General features: G+C 40.5%; 1 protein-coding gene across 1 annotated transcript; it reads left to right on the top strand.

Annotated features, from left to right (window-relative positions):
- Positions 1 to 280: 280 nt before the first annotated feature.
- zbtb20 (zinc finger and BTB domain containing 20) lies at positions 281 to 19,132 on the top strand. Its single transcript, XM_067229137.1, is given in 6 exon segments — positions 281 to 436; positions 3,577 to 3,673; positions 14,723 to 14,890; positions 16,534 to 17,501; positions 17,503 to 18,064; positions 18,549 to 19,132. Coding segments are annotated over 3 exon segments (2,049 nt in total). The 5' UTR covers positions 281 to 436; positions 3,577 to 3,673; positions 14,723 to 14,890; positions 16,534 to 16,553; the 3' UTR covers positions 19,088 to 19,132.
- Positions 19,133 to 20,106: the final 974 nt, after the last annotated feature.

Here is a 20,106-nt window from a genome sequence, read left to right as displayed (position 1 = left end):
CAGTTCATACTGGATCCCAGTACTCCCCTGTTTGCGTTGGAGAACCATTTACCATTTCGAAAGCACTATAGAACCAGTTACAACGTCCCACTATGTGCTGTAGGACGAGTGAGCGGCTCTACGATTGGGGCATAATAACGTTGACCGATTTATGATCCAGCCTACACCGCTCAAGACAGTGCGCCCTGTTCCAATCGTAAGTGAAAAGGCGTGCCTCCCCAAAATATTCAACGTATAGTTAAAAATGGGAGGGCACACTTGAACTGAGGTCCTCTATGAAGGTAGGCTGCAGCGTGTGTTTATTGATGAGATGAAAGAAAATGGAAGTGAGAAATGAAACAAAGTAAGGGAAAATATTAGAATCGAGGCTTTGCCGGGGAAAAACCGGGAGGCTGTTAAACGCTGCCACCAGAAGAGGACACACGTTGGACAGCAGGTAAGAAATTAGCTAAATCCTATAGAAAGGGGCGGGTGTTCATATAGTATCTATAAGGCTATTTATAAGATCGGCACTAATACAATGTATGAAATATGCAAACTTCACAAGAGTGTAAGCATGTGGTGCTAATAGAGGAAATATTACTCTAGAGTTTCTTCTCCTATTACCTTCGACTCAAATACACAGGAAAATCTAAACTTTAGCTATTCTGTCATCCCAGATCAACATCAATTAATTATAAGACAAATTCAAAATGATATTTTGTAGGAGTAGGCCTATAGCCTATGTTCACAGTTTGGTTTGACGATAGTCTTCTCTATTAACGTTCGTATCCGACCAAAAAGACGCGCTGAGCATGACGTGAGAAGTTGCCCATCTGTCATTATTCTCAAAATGATTACCTTTACCCCCAAATTGTTTCAGAGTTTTATCTTTAACTGTAATGAATCTATTATCCTCATGCATCGTTATTTCAAGATTAGTTAGCTAGACTGTGGTCAAGCTCCTTCATAAAACTCTCAATAAACAACATTCCCTTGACATCTGGAGATCTAACCGACCTATAGCGCGCGTGTACATCTTTTGAGTCAATGATTAACAAGAGGAAATGGCCATTTAAACTAAAAACAAATAGATAAATATATATAGTCTGTACGTATGTACATATATTAACGTAATTTGCGACAATGTAATATTTTTTTTTTTTCAAAATTGTCACTTGTTGGCCCGAACAATGTCCGAAACAGATATATGACAAACAAAGCAGCTTATTTTTTTTAATCAGACGTGGCTCATAATATTAATGTCTTTGACCTTATGAATTTCAAGTTCATATAACCAATTCATACATATAACCTAGTGTTTTGTCGAATTAAATCAGTCATGCTAAAGCAACATCTGTCTGCCACAGAGGTAACAGCATTTGAGCTAATATCACTGGCTAAAGATATGAAGGACCGGGGATTTAGTTCCACTGATGAAAGAAAAACTGTCCTTCTGGCCTGGGTTTTGGAGCCATGTTTAACAAAAGGAGGGCATCCCTTATTGTTATATATACTATTTCAGATGGGCTAAGATAACGCCCATGCGTACCAATAGCAAATGAACAATATAGGCTACATTAACGTGATGACGACATAGCATATTAACGATGTATGATTAATAACACGGTTTCTCGAATTGGTTAAACATGTTTCCAATTTCACTTGGAAATAATCCATAAGAGACTATCTGAGTTCTGCAAATGCTAATCACGGACTATTAATAAGGCGAGCGCTAATGGGAGCATACTATTGCTGATTCACAAAGTTTCTGAAACTATCCCATGTTCATTTAAGACTAAAGCCTACCTATTCTATTCATCGAAACTAAGACGTCCGGATATATCACCTTTATACAAGGCAAAACATGTGGCCGAATACTGTAGCCCTAAATGCTCTGGTTAGCAAGTTCATTTGAAACATCTTAAGCACATGATGACCTTGGAAACATGATTTCCTCGAGGTCCCACTGGATACATTGTGTGTGTGTGTGTGTGTGTGTGTGTGTGTGTGTGTGTGTAATATCACCCATCTGCAAGCCAACGGTCTGTCTCCTAAATGTCAAATGTTCCTTAATGTTACACATTGGGTCACATATTTTTGTGGGTTTGTGAAAATATTGTTGTCAATAATCAGTGATGCAAAAGTTTAACAATTCGATCTAATACAGTTATTTCACTGAACACCAGTGGTTTACCGTTCAGGAGTGCAAAGTTGCGCATTCTAAGGCCTGTTATATCTAAATGAATATTATTATGTACACTGTGCAATATTCCCTTATCTCTGCCAGGTGATTTTGGTACTCTTAACTTATTGATGTAAAAAATCGAGTCTCAAAATCATAATTGATTGATTTGTTTGTAGAACAATAACATACTTTTCTAAAAACAAATATCCAAAATCTAGATCAAGGCCATTATGCAATTTTATAATTACAGTTTGTTTATCTGTTTCGATTGATTCCTTTGCAGAATATGTAAGCCTGTTTTTAAATTTCATAATTTATGGAAGGTAGGCTCGTGCACATTTGAACTTTCAAATATCTTGTTTAACACTGGGTGAGGGTGGTCGGTCCAGCTGTATCATGCTGTGTATCAACCCACCCTTGCAGTGCTTAAAGGATAGTGAGCTGGTTATCCCTTGCTGAAAGACAACAAAGTGATAGCATCCTAACTAGCGTGTGGAAATCTGAGCTTGTAGGTGAAATTTTCAAAGCGATCGGTAAAACATTGGTCTGTATGTATGACGTTGTGTTTCTCAGTCGTTATGTTTGATCTATATACATGATTGCTAGTGAGACTTACTGGTTTAAGTGTAGGATAGCTTCGTCATCTCCAACGGGGTCATAAGGTCACTGTAGGCAGGAGTACGTATTAACTGCAATACTGTCTCAGAATCGTTCAGTCTGGTTATATTGATTAAATGTAAAATGTTTTTGGCTTGTTGTGGCAACCATATAGACCCTTGCTGATTCTTCAAAATGATTAGAAAAATCAGTTGATGCTGTTATTTGATATTCTTTATAGAATATCATACAGTTACGGAAAGGTTATTGCCTGTATTTTAATAACATACTACATTATAAAACAATATTTAACATGTTGTTCAATCATGTTTTTGAATGATTACAGATGTTTATGAATATTTTCAGTGAAAAGGCCTCCGATCAGGCTTGGCCCCCATCTCTTACACTTGCATTGCTAACAACACTAGTTAACTTTCTATTTAAATATCACAAGCACCTGAAGGTGGATTTTAATAATATGTTATTCAGTCAGCATGGGGCTTAGATTAGAAGCAAAGCAAGCCAAATGCTGGAAAAATTGGAGTGCTACTCTATGCTCATCAACACATAAACCATTTGCTCAAGAAACATTCCAGAGACCCTCCTTACTTACTTAATGGTGCCCCCAATGGACTAACCCTTAACGTAACATGTAGAAACAGTTTGGGGAACATTAATTCAGAAAATCCTAAAAGTGTGAATTTGAGTGTTCGACAAATGTTTATGTAGGTCATATCTTACATAATTACATTTAATCACTATCAAATGGAGGATTTATATTTCCATTCATTGATTCAGCCTGTCTTCCACAGCAATAGGTCTGGATCGGCTTACAAAGACACTTCCAGATGTGATTTGTGATGTCATTGCCAGATGGGGAGGTTTTGGAGGTCCATCTTAAACTGAAAGGTAAGAGACATCACAGTTCTGCTCTGAAATGTTACTACTGAATTACATTTGAGTCTTTGCATGGTGTTTCACAGTAGTGCAGGAGGTCAACACCTAACCCACAATTTTAAATGTCTCTCGCTAGTTTATGCATGAAATGTCACAATGTACATGATGATGATGATGATGATGGAGTCCAGGTCACCATTTCCTCTGCCCCAATTGTCTATACTACAGCACACCTTCTTCATTCATGGGTAACATCCTATCAGAGGTCATGGGTTGAAATCCCATTCCTGTGCTGTTTGTCACTTTGGATTAAAGCGATTGCTATATGATTTATTATTATTGTTATAACATTAGGTCTTCAACGTCACCAAGCAGGCTATGGGAATACCAAGGCACATATGTGTAGGCCATTGTCTGTGTAGGCCATAATTTCACGTTATCCCTTTCACTACTTCAAAATGGCTGTAACTGAAAATGTGTATTTCAACACACTAAACTCTGGATCTTTGCCATGATGGTGAAGGTGTAGAGGTCGAGATTGGTTTTGCAAGGCTTCAGTGCAATAGCACACATTGTATACCTTTAGGATTTATATCTTGTTACAAGACAGTTACATATCTGATCAATTATCCACCTTTTCTACTTGCACATTTTAAATAGTAGGCTTGCAGTGTCAGTTGTTTTTATGTGTTAGATGCAGCATGGCTAGTTTTTACAAAGCAATGTTGATCAGCATGATTTCCAGATAGTCTTAATTAAAACTAACGCAGATCAAAGCTAACCGATGTAGTAGGAAGTTTAACAGCTGCTGAACTCTCTAAATCATCTCTTAAAATAGTTTGGATTTACACAGGTATAGATAGTCTTGGGGTGTAAATTGACCAGTTGTAGACTAAATTTGAAGGTCCCTTTCTATTTTGTCTAAATGGACCTTTATCAATGTTAAAGTTGCAAGACAATTATTTTATTTTGTCAAAAGACATGGATCATGTAAAATAGTAATAGTCTTTGACTATAAATGCAAACACGAGGGCCCAAGTATTTCAGTGATGTGAAAAATGTATCTTGGATTCTAATAGGGAAGTTGTATGTTTGCCAAGCTGCATGTCTGTCCTCAGTTAACCCAGCTACCCATATGGTTTTCGACAAGTCATGGTGAGATCACTGTGTATTCAAGAGTGGAAAAGTATCTGGAGATTGCTTTTAAAAAGAAAAAGAAAAAAGAAGAAATATATACATATATTACATGGATTATGCCAAAACTAACTTAACTCTCTATTCTCTGAAAGAATCTTCATGTCTCATGCTAGTAAACATCTCAAAATACAGAAGCCAAGACTGTACAACTGAATACATAACTTGACAGTATCTGCACAATGGCATTTGTGCGATAAAGCCAGGGTTGCCCCACACAAAGTTAAGACTATTAAGACCCCAAAGTCTTTCCACACCTCATTGTTACTTTTTATTTGAAGCAATAAGGTTTTTGTTAAATTTTATAAAATAGTTGGCAGACTTAATGTAAGCCAGTTTCCTAGTACTACCAGTGCAACCTCAGGAAATCCTTATGTGTTATTTTGTAATGAAGACCAACTGCAAAAAACAACAACTATCCAAACATTTCAAGCATGAAATGGATCACGATTATCAAGCGATATGCATAATTGACTATAGCTGCTAGCTCTTTAGTATTATTTTTAGCAGGTATGCTGACTGACACAGACAGTGTTTACAACTACCTACTGTAGCTTTCATTAAAGGAGATTGTGCAACTGAAGATCGTTAGAAAATAAAAGTACTACCTCTTTTGGTGAATGTTGATCACATTCTTACAAATGAATACCCAATGTAAGCAAGCCTAATATTATTAATGTCCTTGTCTAATAGTCTAATAGTAATCACACTTTTGTTGTTGCCCATCTGGAAGCCGAGTTTGGATTAATATTGTCTGATAGATTTGCTCACTCAAGATTCAATGCTGATGTATTTGTGGTATTGGCCCCTTTCTGGTAAATAATTTTGAGTATTTATTGAAGAAAAAAACACATTAATGGGCTTCTGGCCGCTACTCCTTTCTTGTGAAATCGCTGGCTTTCTCGCAAGCTCCTCTTGCAACACAAAAGTTTATGGTTCAAGTTTGTAAAGCTTATTTTCACGTTGGCAGTATGAGTCGACACATTCTGGATTAACGGTATACTGTATAGTACCTTTGTTTCTTCAAGTCACAAAAATAATTTGTTTTTGTAAATAATGCTAAATGTTTTACATTCATTACACTATGCTACGCTATGGCCAGGAGTTTATTTGATGTATTTATTTATTTATTCATGCCTTCAAACTCACTTCCTGAATTTACTGAATAGAAATAGAATGTGATGTGGAAAAAACATCATACTGTTGTAATTATGAAGATGGTTAATGATTATGGACTTAAAGATACTTGTAATCACTCTTTGGTATATGCTGTATTATTGGAAACCATATTATTACAAGTTATATTAGTGGAAACCAGATGCAAAGCTGTTGGCTGATTATTGTTATCCCTAAACAATGGTAGGAGACATGAAGCCCAAAATATAAGGTTTAAATAATTAAAGGATGAGTGGGGGAGAAGAGCATGTGTATGCTTCCATAAAGAACCAGGATGCATAGCTATAACTTATGAGACATATTTGTGGCCTTACGCCCAGAAACCTAATGCAGCTGGCTGTTCAAGGTCAGAAAGAGCCTAATTGGAAGAAGTGTCTATGTAGGAAAGTACCTGGTTTGAATCCCCTGAGACAAGGACGCTTGGTAAGATTACCTAATGTCTATGTAACCAATAAATATCATACCATATTAACATACAATGGGAAGAAGACTATATAAGTTAAATTGTCCGGAGAAAACTTCAGTCTGATCCCGGGATCACGCTCACGTTCTATTGGGAATCTTTGTTGCCTGAGAACCAATAAAACACTTTGCATCAACCCTGCTGAGTTCCAGTGCTGTTTTTAAATTTTGAGAATTGACTGAAGACGTACAGAGCTTTTGTTTCATCAAATGAACCCCAACCTAGTGGGCACAGGTCGGCTGTTCAGCAGTCGTAAGGACAGCTTTTCTGATGTCGTTTTTTCTTCCAGTCTCATTGAAATCCTTAAGGAATCAGAACTTGCCTGGTGCAAACAGGTAAAATGGTCTGGTTGTATAGTTCTCTTGTACTTTGTTAAAATCAACTCTAGAATCATTGCATACAAATGTGAGAGGTTTGATGAGAACAAAGAGCAAATATTAAAGTAAAGACACTGGATTTAGGTCAGTTGGAAGGGCTTGAGCAGGTCTATTTTTGGTCATATGACATCAAGACAAGAAAATAACCATAATTCAACATCGGACTGATATTGTGTGCCCTCTGTCAACCCTGTTACAATCAGCTTTCAACATGCCATAGTTGAATCTAATGCAAGTGTAATGTTTATTGGTTTCTCAAGCTCTTGCAGCTAACCCTACTAGCTAGAAACTAGCCAGCATGCCTTTGGCCCAGGGACATTCAATTTGACACTACGTATAGAGTACTCTGGTTAACCATGTTACCAGCTGTCAGAATATGAATATTAAAGATAAGTCATAAGAGCTAATAAGATATCACTTCTGTACAACATACCCTATTTCAGAGGTTATATCCGCTTTTAACACAATGCGAGTAGCCATACAGTTTATTGTTCCTAAATTCGTCTTCTATGTTTAACTTATTGTCCTATAGTCTACTGTTGATTCTGACCTGATGTTCTTGAAGAATGACATGGCTGATTCTAACATAAAATGTGTTTGTTTTTTTCCTAAGCCATGTGAATGATTTAATCAGGCCTCATAAAACCATAAATGGCTGTCCTGAATTTTATTTACAACTCTACAAGGTCTTGGTAGTGTATAGCTTTTGGATTTTGTTTATGTGCAGCCCAATGACAGAGCACTTTGAATGTAGGATGAGGAGTGATTCCCCCCCCCCCCCCTCCAAGCTCTCCAACATGACGAACAGTATTGCTCTTCATTCTTTCCCTTCCTAAAATTTTTCAGTTGCTATGGTCACCTGTGCCAAAAAATAATAAGTCTCTAATTGTTCAAATATCTGCTTCAGGGTTGGAGCATTCGTGAGACTATCACATGAGTAGTCAAATGGTTCATCATCTGAACAACTCATTTCTAAAAGCGTAGAATAACGGGGAACGAGTACTACTCGATTAGTGTTTCTGCAAATAACATCCTAATACTGACTGCATTTTCAGTGCAAAGTGGTCTTATCTATGATTGACAGTCTACTGTGGCATTTGTCTTGACGATAAATAAAGTAGGTTTTATTTAGTATGTTGTACGCTTGAAAATATAAAAAAGTGCCTTAAAGATTATTATACCTTCTGGAATCTGTAATAGTAGTGGATGTGTTTATGACACGAGGTGATATAGCTGAGCATGTTGTCCAGCCAACAAATTTGCTACCGTTAGACAAACCATGTACACTTGTGTCCTGATGATTTGAGGTCATGTGTAATTAAGTCTGCTCTTGGTCATGGATATCCCCATCATGGTAATATAATTGCCAAGAAATTGGGTCCCCTTTATGAAAGCCAAAGTAGCTACAGCCCAGGCCCATTAGCCACAAGTGCCATCATGTCTTAAAGAATCATGGCCATATCGCAACCATTGTAATGCTATTTGTGTGCTAACACCTTATTCCACACAGCCCTTCATCAAATACCATCATTAGCGATTTGCTTCATCCCCTCCTTTTGTCAACTAATTTGGGATCACAGGCCTGATGCTTTGTTTGAGTCCAAGTGATCGTTTAGATTGAGTGATGCCCAACATAACATAGAAATGTTTGTGTTTAAGCAGTGCAGGTGTTCAGTTCATGTTGTTTTTAAATGTGGTTGATTTTACACTAGGTCCAGTGGCACAAGTCAAAGGTAAATCAATTACGGCAAAAATGTAGTGCTTGTTTTCCACAGATTCTACTGAAGTGTGTTTTAGGTGCATTAAGCATATTATCAGGCAATTCTGATGTTTATACTTAACAGCACAATAGCTGGATTTTAAAACACTCCACAGTAATAAGGCATGTAGTGCTTTATATTGTTCATTAATTTAATTAGCCAACAGAATGCTGTGGGCGAGAATTGAATATTAAATTATGAAATATTTAATTGTTTTGTGTTCAGATGAGACCAAATTTGAATTCTGTTTGGTTTATTACCTGTTTGAAAGGTCACGGCTGAGGTGTGTAAAATGTAGAAGTTATTTTGAATTATGAAATTCTAATAGTACTCAGTACTTGAATAGTGGAACTGTATCATATACTGGAGCTTGGTTGGTTGCAAATATGGAAATGGGAACATAATACATGAACCAAATAATTCAATGTGTGTTTGGATGTTTCCCTGAATTCCAATTTTTTTATCAGATTAAAATTCTGGGCAAAACAAACTGTAGTCTATAAAATGTATGGTTGAAATTGAATAGGAATCCAAATTATTTTCATATTAAGAACATTCATTTATTAAATCTTTTCCTAAATAAATGTTTCCTGAATCATACTTATTGTTGCACCAACAACTAGCAGTAATACCACGACTGTCTATCTTCTTCATGAATAATGGGGTTAGTGTAAACTGTGTTCCTGATTAATCATAATCATATAGTATAACATGCACTACAGATGATCACAATGCCAGAGTAAACCCTTATCTCTTTTTGTGGGCACAAATGAGGAGAAAATGTATGCCTGTACTGTGTATTGTAAGTCAAATTTGCATATTCAAGATGTATATTATTCACATGGCTGACACCGTCTCTTTTCACAAGCCTTCCTCTCATCTCTGTCCTCCACCCCATCCCCCTATCCCCACCTTTTCATTTTCCCCCTAGATTAAACTGATTTCCAAATTCGGCACAGTGTATTTTATGAGGTTGCCAACTAATTAAGGCAGCCGTGATTAACCTGAACTCAGATTGCCGATGCTGTTCTCTTCCTATCTCTCTCCTTCTCCGTGGTCTTTGTTGTGGCAGTAGGGCATGGCACTGGCAGTCTGGAGCATTGTGTCTGATTTCTAGCAGACAAACTGACCTCTGGGGACGTATTGACAGCTAACTCTACAGAGACAGGCACACAGTGCAGACAGAAAGAGAGAGAGAATGAGAGAGATGGAGAGAAAAAGATAGACAAGGAGTTTTTCAAAACGGTCAGATCAGTCTCAAAAATATAGTTAAGATTTCAAGAAATACGAATATTTGTAACTATATTGTGGGTCTCCTAAGGACAAGGGCAGCAAGAAACACAGTACAGTGTTTGCCAGAGCAATAAGGAGTGAAAGAAAATGGCTGCCTCCAAAAAGGATCTAATTAATTTTGAAGGATCATCAGCCCCTTTCGTCCAAGGCGGGGAAGGGAGAGGGGTGTGGGGGAGGGGTGTGTGTGTGTGTGTGTGTGTGTGTGGGGGGGGGGGTGGTGGGGGTGGGGGGGTGAGACAGACCCCTGGACTGATTAGCATTCACTGCAGGTAGGAACTGGCTGCTGCTCACCCACTGTGTCACAGCTAAAATGGAATCACTCTAGTGAGTGGCAGTCTGGGCAGTTGAAGGCTGCTTCCCTCTGGCCGGCTCTTTTGTCGCCCATATTCACCTCACTTCACCTCTCAGACAGGTGCATTTAAATGTCTAGAATGCGACCAAAGCCAGGCAGGTAATATACGTATTTGTTTGTGTTGCCTAAAGATATTACCCACAAAGAGGCCTTTGGCATCAGGTCACAGTCATCTGTCCCTTACCAAACATGCGATAGAAAATCATTTATTAAATAGTTATTTGTAGTATTTTCAACACACAATAAATGTGTACTGTGTGTGTGTTGATTTCCAATAAACAGTTTATTGGGTTATACATGCAGCCTTTGATATCACCCAGTGTTGTGAAATATTATTGTGCAGGAAATTAAGCTTGCTTTACCACCAGTATATGATAACACCCGGAATGAATGTAGTGAGTTAAGTATTTTAGTCTCAGTACAAAACAAAAAAGAAAACGGAATGTTCTCTGTTGAAAATGTTTACATTTGATTAATTTAGCAGATGCTTCAATCCAGATTGACATACATCTATCATATATAATCTATATAATATAAGGCAAAATATCCCAGATCTAAATTGCATAGTTTGGAATAGTCTGTATTTACATTTAATATAGATATGCATGTACATTAACACATTATCACACACACACACAGCATGATGTGCAATAGTTAGTAGGCAAAGATACCATTTTAAAAATGTATGTTTTAAAACAGGCCAAGACAATCAGGAGCATTAAACCAATCTCAAGTGCAGCTGAATATAACAGCATTAATATAGACAATTGTATGCAAACACATTATTCCTGTCTTTGCTTTTTCTTTCCCTGTCATTAACATTGTCCTCCACATAAAGTTGAAACTGTACCAAAGGGCAACACATATTTGTAGTTCCAAATCATCAACAGAAACCATAATTTGAGTCAGTTTCCCCCGATGTTGTTATGGACTATTTTTATGCTCAAAATGTGTTACAGTATGTTCGGCTGCATGTATCTTGTATGTATAGCTTTTTTATGAGTGCTTGTAAACCTGAGAATCACATGCTGCATGTTGTTGAATGCTTGTCTTGTGTTAGTGCATGAATGCCTTATGTGTTATTATATATATCTGAGGCAGTCGTGTCCTGGCATCCTGGTCTGACTGTGCTGGACTGCCATGTCTTATCAGTATTGATTGCAGATAAACTGAACACATACACACATTCACACAAAGAGAAGGGGTATAGGTTCTTGTTTGTGTTTGCCAGCTTTATTTGACGTTTGATATTTTAGGTATGCATCACAGGCACTTATGGGTAAACATTAGACTTAGCATTAGAATGTATTGGTTGTAGCAGATATGATGTGGACAAGGTAAGGCAATTAATACTATCAAATTATGTTACAAGAAAAGTTTAAAAATAAGAGATGCTAAAGTCAGTCAATGCAAGTTACTAGATAAGTTATATCCCTGAAGGTTGGATGGATGAGGGAGGGAGGCAGAAAAGTTATAATTGAATAATTAATCAAATGGTCTACAGAAAAACAACACCTGTAGGGTTCAGATAATCTGAGATCAACTTTTAGATGAGAAACGGTCACATTGAATATCTGATTATTCTCGGAGTGAACTGTAACTGCCTTTAAGTGGAAAATAATAAAGACACATGATAGAGACACATAATAAGAAAAAATAAATACACCCTCATGCCTGTAAATAAGACCCATAGACATCTCCATTACAGATATATTTTTATATTAGATATTGCATGGAAAACCATTGGAGAAGTATTTATTCCTCTTATGTTGACCATGTAACACATACGATGATTCATTGATCTTTTTAAATACAATCCCGGATTAAATTATTATCAAGGTAGGCCTAAATAAGGTTATATTATCACAAATAAGAAATGTCTACAGAATTCTATGACAAAGAATTGAGTGAACACGTTACATCTAAATGGTCTACTATTAAAAACAAGATTTTATTTATGTGGTAAATTATGGTTTGTGAAAAGACCCCCAAAAAATAAAATTCAAATGACCATCACAACAACAACTCAACCGATGCACAAACAAGCTGTTTTTATGACGTAGACTATTATATCTGAAGTCCAGGTTATCTATCTATTTCAATTACTTAACTAGCCTAGCTAGATAGCACTAAGTATTAGCCAGCTTACCACTTCACACGCCAGCCAGCCGGCATAATGTCCTAAGTATAGGGGGTCAGGTGGCTGAGTGGTTAGGGAATCGGGCTAGTAATCAGAAGGTTGCCGGTTCGATTCCCGGGGGTGTAAAATGATGTTGTGTCCTTGGGCAAGGCACTTCACCTTACTTGCCTTGGGGAGAATGTCCCTGTACTTACTGTAAGTCGCTCTGGATAAGAGCATCTGCTAAATGACTAAATGTAAATGTAACTAATAAAAAGGTTTGGCAGGAAAAATGAGTAACGTAAAGACATAAAAGAAAACAGGCAGCTAATGTAATTTTGCAGTAGCTGTCTATGGATCTATGTTAGAGAGTTGTTGAGGTATTGACAGCTATAAGTTAAGTAGAGTTGGCTTTTCATTCTTTGAACTGCTAGAAGTGGCTAGCTCTACCTAGCCCAGTAGCCCGGTACCGCGGGCGGTTCCATTCGTTCAAACAACGGTCGAAGGCTCCCATGCTGTTATCCTAGCGATGAGCAAATGACGATGGGGGTCATTTATAATAAAGTGAAACAATTAAAAAGGTGAACATAGAGTATCTTTCAAACTAGCTGCTGGACAGTTGTCATTGTATTGCACGAGTTAATGAATTAGCTGCAGTCCTGCACAGAAGTAGATGGAATGTGCAACTTGACAACTTCCCAGATGTGTAGCCTATGCTTCTTTGGCTTTGCCTATGTACAGGTATTTACAATGTGAGTTGGTGTACCAAAGGGGTTTGCTTTGTGAAATGGTGGAGATGGTTAGTTTGGGGGGGATTTTGAATGGAAGTGCTGACCAAACCATAACGATGTGGGATATCGAAGTAACAAGACACATTGCAACCCTAGGATTAAAGGGTTAAATTCCAAAAACGGCTTGGCTTTAGAGAATCGTAGCTGACCCCACGAGAACATGTTCACCAAGGACAAAACACTCCCAACAGTAATGTCACCGATCCTTCTGAGCATGAGAGGAGCTCACAGATAAGATAGGGAAAACGGAGGGCTTAGCGTTAATATCGTTTGAGACAAACAAGGCTTCAATGCAGTTAATATCCTTGACTTGAATTGTGGGTGGATGAGGTAGGAAGAAAAGAGAGATGCTCACTTCTAGTCGGTTGACAGTAGTTACAGAGATAACAGTTACTCCCTACCTCCCTTAAAAGGAGGGGGCAGAGAAGTTACAATGATCTTACTGTCTCCAGAAAACACAGCTGAGCAAGGGAAAATGTCAGAGAAAGTTTTATATAAGAAACAGTCGTACGTTTAATATTTAATCACTGAATGCATGCTGGTTCTCAAGCTGCCATTGTGGAAGGCATCATGTCTCAACCAACAGTGTCTTTTGTGGCTTTGCGAAATCTCTCTCCCAAGTGAAGGTCAGAGAGCTCATTTTATAGGATGAAGCAAAACAATACATTCCCCTACAGAGGCGTACAACAGATATAACGAGGCATGGTTCCAGCTAAGCATTCCACTAAAAACACCACCTGTACTTGCCTTGTTAACTACTGTACCACTCAGACTTTCTCTCTTAGAGGATTCTCTACTGTAGTGGACACACAAACTCCGGACCCTACAGGTTACAAGGAAAGGCATTGATTTAGGAGATGTGTGCATACAGGCTGACCGTTCACATACAGAGGATGTGAAAAGCTCTAATGCCTTTTCATATGAATTCACTGTTAATAGTTCTAATCGTCAGCTACTGCATGGGCATCTCCTGTAAGACATCAGTACACAAGAAGATAGATTTTTTTCCGACCTAAAAATAGGACAATCTGGACATGTCAAGATGGAATGTGAATAGATGTGTTGGAAGAATGCGGTGTTCCTGACCAGTAGTTTAGTTAACTGCTAAAAGGATATTTGGCCCTCTGACCATATGATTTCCTGCCTTGAAATACAATTGGCAGTCAAGTGTCCACTAAACAGCAGTGGGATATGTCCTGCCGGACAAGACGTTCCCTGTATTGTAATTTCTTTCACACAGGTCATACTGAATTGACCCCACATATTGCTGATTGGAAGGCATCAAATTGAGTGATTTAAGAATACATTGCTTATGGAATGCTGTTATTTATCCCATTATTTTACCCGAGCCTTCTTATCCTCAGCATCCACACGTTCCATTCACGAGCAGAGGTCAGCAGCATACAATACAAAAGTGTGCGTAGTAAAGTGTGGCCGAAAAAAAAATCGAGGACGACAAACGCACTGCCCTGAGAGCACCACACTCCCACACGACAATGTGTCGCTTTACGCATCGCCTCTTTCCTCTTCACCCAGGGTGGTACTGAAGGAACCACTGTGGCAGAACGACGCATGAATCTGGCCGAGACAAATGAAGGTATAGCCCAGCACTGGTCCCTCACCAACACCACCAGCAACCTGTAGCACAACCCGTGCCTCATCACTAGCCTCATCTACATCTTCCCAACAACTTGTCATCTGACTGTGAGTATTCCCCGGTGTGTGTGTGTGTTTGGTGTGTGTGTGTGTGTGTGTGTGTTGTGGCAGCCTGTCAGGATCAGTGTTTTTGGGAGAGGATGGATAGGCATGATTTTCCAGCTGGAGCTCAGCCTGGTGTTACTGGAACAGTTCACCTGCTGCCCCTGTATTTTTGCGTTTACGATTTGGTTTCCCAGGAGTCTAGAAGTGTAAATGGATTCTACTTTGTCTTTTAATCTCCTCAATTTGACAGTTCCATGTACAGATGGAGGTTCACAAAGGCCGATAGGAAATGATACAGGGAGTTTATCCACCGTGGCAGAGATATGCAACCACATCCCAGTTACACTTTGCAGTGGACCAAAATGCTATGCAGATCAATATTTTTCACATAACAATATCTGGTTTCATATGTGTTATTTGTCTGTTCAGTATATGAAATACTAATACACACAATTCAACAGCTTTTCTGGGGTATTGACAGTAAAGGCCAAATGCATTTCACATGTGAGATTTCACTCCTGAGTTTCATACACAAATGTAAGCACTGTGGCAAAAAAAAAGAAAAAGTGACACCCAGATGTAAAACAGGACTGGTTCAAGAGCCTTTATGCACAGGATGTGGGATGTGTGGTTGAATGAAATTATGTAAATTAATGATTATATGCAAAGAGGGTGAATCTCATTGAAGAAGGTGAAGAGGATTGTGAAACGAAATAGTTGATCAACTGAGCTGGAGGGTTAATACAAAGCAGTTCCATTATTTGCTAAACAATGTTGTTCTGCTAAGAGATTTGATAAAAATAAAAAATAAAATCCTCACATCACCAGGATAAACAAAACAAACAGCATACAAATGTTGTACTCAGGCAAAGCTATGGAAATCCATTGTTTTTCATTTAATTTCCATGGTTTTCCAATCATTATTCAACAACCAATGAGGGAGCATTGCTCTCAAATTGTTTTAGGCTCCTTACTATCTAAATTTAGCTTAACCAATGCATATATATATATATATATATATATATCGAGTTCTATGCTTTCGTTACTGAAATATGTTGCAATCCATTATATGGTTGACAGTAGCTTCCTAGACCAAATTGTCATCGATAGACTTTATCATTCACTCTGTTTAACTGTTCGTACTCCTTCACCACAGTGTCCTAAACCTTGCTCGGTCAAATTGGTAGGGTAGAAATATCAGCTTTAATAAAGCTCATTTGTGTCACGTCCAAAAATGTGAGCACAATCACATCACGGTAGCACATGTGGGCCTAATAAATAGGTCGTTTAAGCCTATAGCACCACCTGCTGGGGGGATGTTGTCTCAAATCAAATGGCTCACTGTACATGTAATACAATTCCTAAGTAGGTGGGAACCATCTTGATTGTCTTGGTCTCCTGCAACAAATGTCAAGGCGCCTCCCGGTCTGTTTGACGAACTTGTTATTGTCTCTATGTTGACTTTGAATCGTTTTACTTGCATGATTTTATTGAATGAATTTGGAATTTCCAAAACCTTTTCTTTTATTATTGATGTACAGTATATTTAATTAATGTGCACAATGTGCTAAGATAAGACATCATCAGAAATGAGTCACGCAAAACGGTAATTTCTGACTGCGCTTTTTGTTTTCGTCTGACCCCAGGTGACATTAGTTGCAAGGGGATGACCGAGCGCATTCATAACATCAACCTCCACAACTTCAGCAATTCTGTACTTGAGACCCTCAATGAGCAGCGGAACCGCGGGCACTTCTGTGACGTGACTGTTCGGATCCATGGAAGCATGCTGCGAGCTCACCGGTGTGTTCTGGCCGCTGGGAGCCCCTTCTTTCAGGACAAGCTGCTCTTGGGCTACAGCGACATTGAGATCCCCTCCGTGGTCTCGGTGCAGTCCATCCAAAAGCTGATAGACTTTATGTACAGCGGGGTCTTGCGGGTGTCTCAATCAGAGGCCCTCCAGATCCTCACTGCCGCCAGCATCCTGCAAATCAAGACCGTGATCGATGAGTGTACCCGTATCGTGTCCCAGAACGTGGGCCTGGCCGGCCCGGGGGGGTTTCCCGTCGTCCCAGTGGACTCCGGGCAGGAGACCCCCAGAGGCACTCCGGAGTCTGGCACGTCGGGGCCGAGTAGCGACGCCGAGTCGGGATACATGCAGGCCACGTCGCAGCAGGACCGCTCGTACACGTCCCTGTACTCCTACCCCGGCCTCTCGCTGCAGAACGGCACCCGCGAGCGCACCCACTACGTGGGCGGCATGTCGGCCAACTACGACCCGGCGCTCGCCCCGCAGAAAGACCAGCACGGCCAGGACCCGCCGTGGATCACCCGCATCCACGAGAGGTCCCAGCAGATGGAGCGCTTCCTGTCCACCGAGACCACGCACTGCCGCAAGCAGCCCCGACCGGTACGCATACAGACGGGGGGCCTGCACATCAAGCAGGAGGCCGAGGACGAGTACGGCGGCTGCTTTGGCGGCCTGGAGGACTGCGCCGAAGACACCGACCACACCGAGGGCGTCGAGAGCGAGCCCAAGGGCGAGAGCTTCGACTCGGGGGTGAGCTCCTCCATCGGTACCGAGCCAGACTCCGCCGAGCATCAGCACTACCTGCTGGGCTTCGGGCGGGAAGGGGTCCACGAGGGCCACCCCGACGGAGGGGGGGGGGGGGCCGGTGCAGATCGAGGTGGACGACTCGTCTCCGGAGCAGGTCCACGACGTGGAGGACGGCGGGACGTCCCACAGCACTAGTGACGGCGGGATGCATCCACTGCCCAACCCCATCGTGTCCCTGTCAGGTGCCCAGCACTACATGCGCCAGGCCGAATCACACACCAGCAACCTGAGGATGCCACTCACCATGACCAGCAACACCCAGGTGATGGGCACCGCTGGAAACTCCTATTTGCCCACGCTCTTCGCCACGCAGTCGTCAAGCACCAACAAACCCTTTCTGTTCAGTCTCCCCCAGTCCCTAGGAGGCCAGCAGACTCAGTTTGTTGCCGTGCCGCCCCCCTCTATGCCCCCGTTCACCAACCAGATGTCAATACAGGCCCAGCAGCAGCAGGCGGCGGCAGGGCTGGGGCCAGGGGAGAAGAAGCCCTATGAGTGCACTCTCTGCAGTAAAACGTTTACTGCCAAACAAAACTACGTCAAACACATGTTTGTCCACACTGGTGAGTAACGTTGTCATTGCTTTGCCCGTTCACATGTACGATATGATGTCTGAATGTGATGTGTGAAATTGATTTGACTGTTCTTCAATTCACAACATGGTTATTGATTATTCATTTTTATTTCCAAACTAAAAAGGTAATAGACGAATATAATGGTAATAAAATAGTAATGCTAATAAATAGACTCAATAAGAAAGTTTCATTTTTGTGAAATAATCTTTGACATTCTGCCTACGTATTTGCAGTTGTACAATATGCATACATATGTATGCCAATCAAAATATAATGCAGCCTGAATACAGTATTAATGCGTTTTGGAATGAGCACTGCCCTTTCACATCGCCTCGGTCAAGGCTAGATTGGCAGAGCCGAGATACACTTTTCGCAACGCTACCGTTTCTCTCAATGTTTTTTTCCTCTCACATCCTTTTGCTGCTGCCTCGTGCCTTTGTCCCTAATCCATACAACTTGTGTGCACATCCAGGTGAGAAGCCTCATCAGTGCAGCATCTGTTGGCGCTCGTTCTCCCTGAAGGATTACTTAATCAAACACATGGTCACGCACACGGGCGTGCGCGCCTACCAGTGCAGCATCTGCAACAAACGCTTCACCCAAAAGAGCTCCCTCAACGTTCACATGCGGCTGCACCGCGGCGAGAAGTCCTACGAATGCTACATCTGCAAGAAGAAGTTCTCTCACAAGACCCTGCTGGAGAGGCACATGGCCATGCACAGCGCCGGCGGCGGCGCCGTGGCGGGCCTGTCAGGGCCCGCGGGGGCCGGCGGGCCTGTTTCCATTCCTATGCCCATGGCTGTTCCCGAACCTGGCGCCGGGGTGGTGGCCCTGGCCATGCCCATGGGGGGGAGCGCCGGGGTAGGGGGTGGGGTCGGAACAGGAGTGGGTGTGGCTGCGGAGGCAAGCTGCCAAGAAGGGACCACCTACGTGTGTTCCGTCTGCCCTGCCAAGTTCGACCAAATTGAGCACTTCAATGACCACATGCGAATGCATGTCTCCGATGGATAAGTACAAAAAGATACAACTTCTTTTAAAAAGAATGAAAAAGAAAAATGGCACTAGATTCTTTTTTTTCTTTTTTTTCGGGGGGGGGGGGGGGGGGGGGGGCATGAAGAGTAATGAGTATAGACACTGGCACATTAAGTTTCCCAGATAAGAGGTGTTTTTGTTATTCTAAAAGAAAAAAAGATGGTGGCCTTAAGGCTTTGTAGTTTGATATTGATCCACTGGATGGATCCGAACTACAGGCCTCTAAATGTATGCTTTCCTAAAATACTGATCTACGTGTTGATCACTACCGAAAGGCCTACGAAAGAAACACACACACACACATACAAACTCACACACCTATATAAAATATAGATATGTTTGTATGAGTTTACGTGTCCATGAGTGTACTGTATGTATGTACTGTGGTGTGTGAGTGTGTACGTGTGGTGGTTGTGTGTGTGTGTGTGTGTGTGCACGCGCAAACATTGCCATGAAATTTCTAACATGGCAGATGTGAATCCATACTGACCGATGTGGACACTATAAGCGTCCAACCTTACTGTGGTATAATTTTCAACAACAACAATAACAAGGAAAAAAAAGAAAAAAAAAGAGTCTTGACTCGGGCTTAATATTCCCTCTAAAAGATATTGATGGTCACAAGATTGCCTTCTTATGTAGGATAAGAAAAGGAGAGTAATTCATTTGACACTGGGTTTTTATTTATTGTTTTGGTATTGAGGGATTACAATGCAGCTGTTGTCGAGGTACAAATTGATTTAATAATTTTACTGAAATATAACTTCCTGTGAGTGATTAGAGGAGTGAATATCTATATGTTTTAGCATTGTTGTCCGAGCATTTTGATGGTTCAGGTTAAGTTTACGAAAATTTGAGTTTGTTGATGCGACAGTATTTTAGCAAAAATGTTATATTGTTTGGAGTTTATATTATTTGCATACACTGCCACTAAAACCCTAGAAGACTGTTAAGGCTATTAGACCTCTTCCATTTCAAAATGTGAGACAACAACAACG

The sequence above is a fragment of the Osmerus mordax genome, chromosome 25 (assembly GCF_038355195.1).
Source record: "Osmerus mordax isolate fOsmMor3 chromosome 25, fOsmMor3.pri, whole genome shotgun sequence".
NCBI classification, from domain to species: domain Eukaryota; kingdom Metazoa; phylum Chordata; class Actinopteri; order Osmeriformes; family Osmeridae; genus Osmerus; species Osmerus mordax.
Note: the sequence above shows the minus strand (reverse complement) of the source record. Positions and strands in the feature narration are given on the sequence as shown.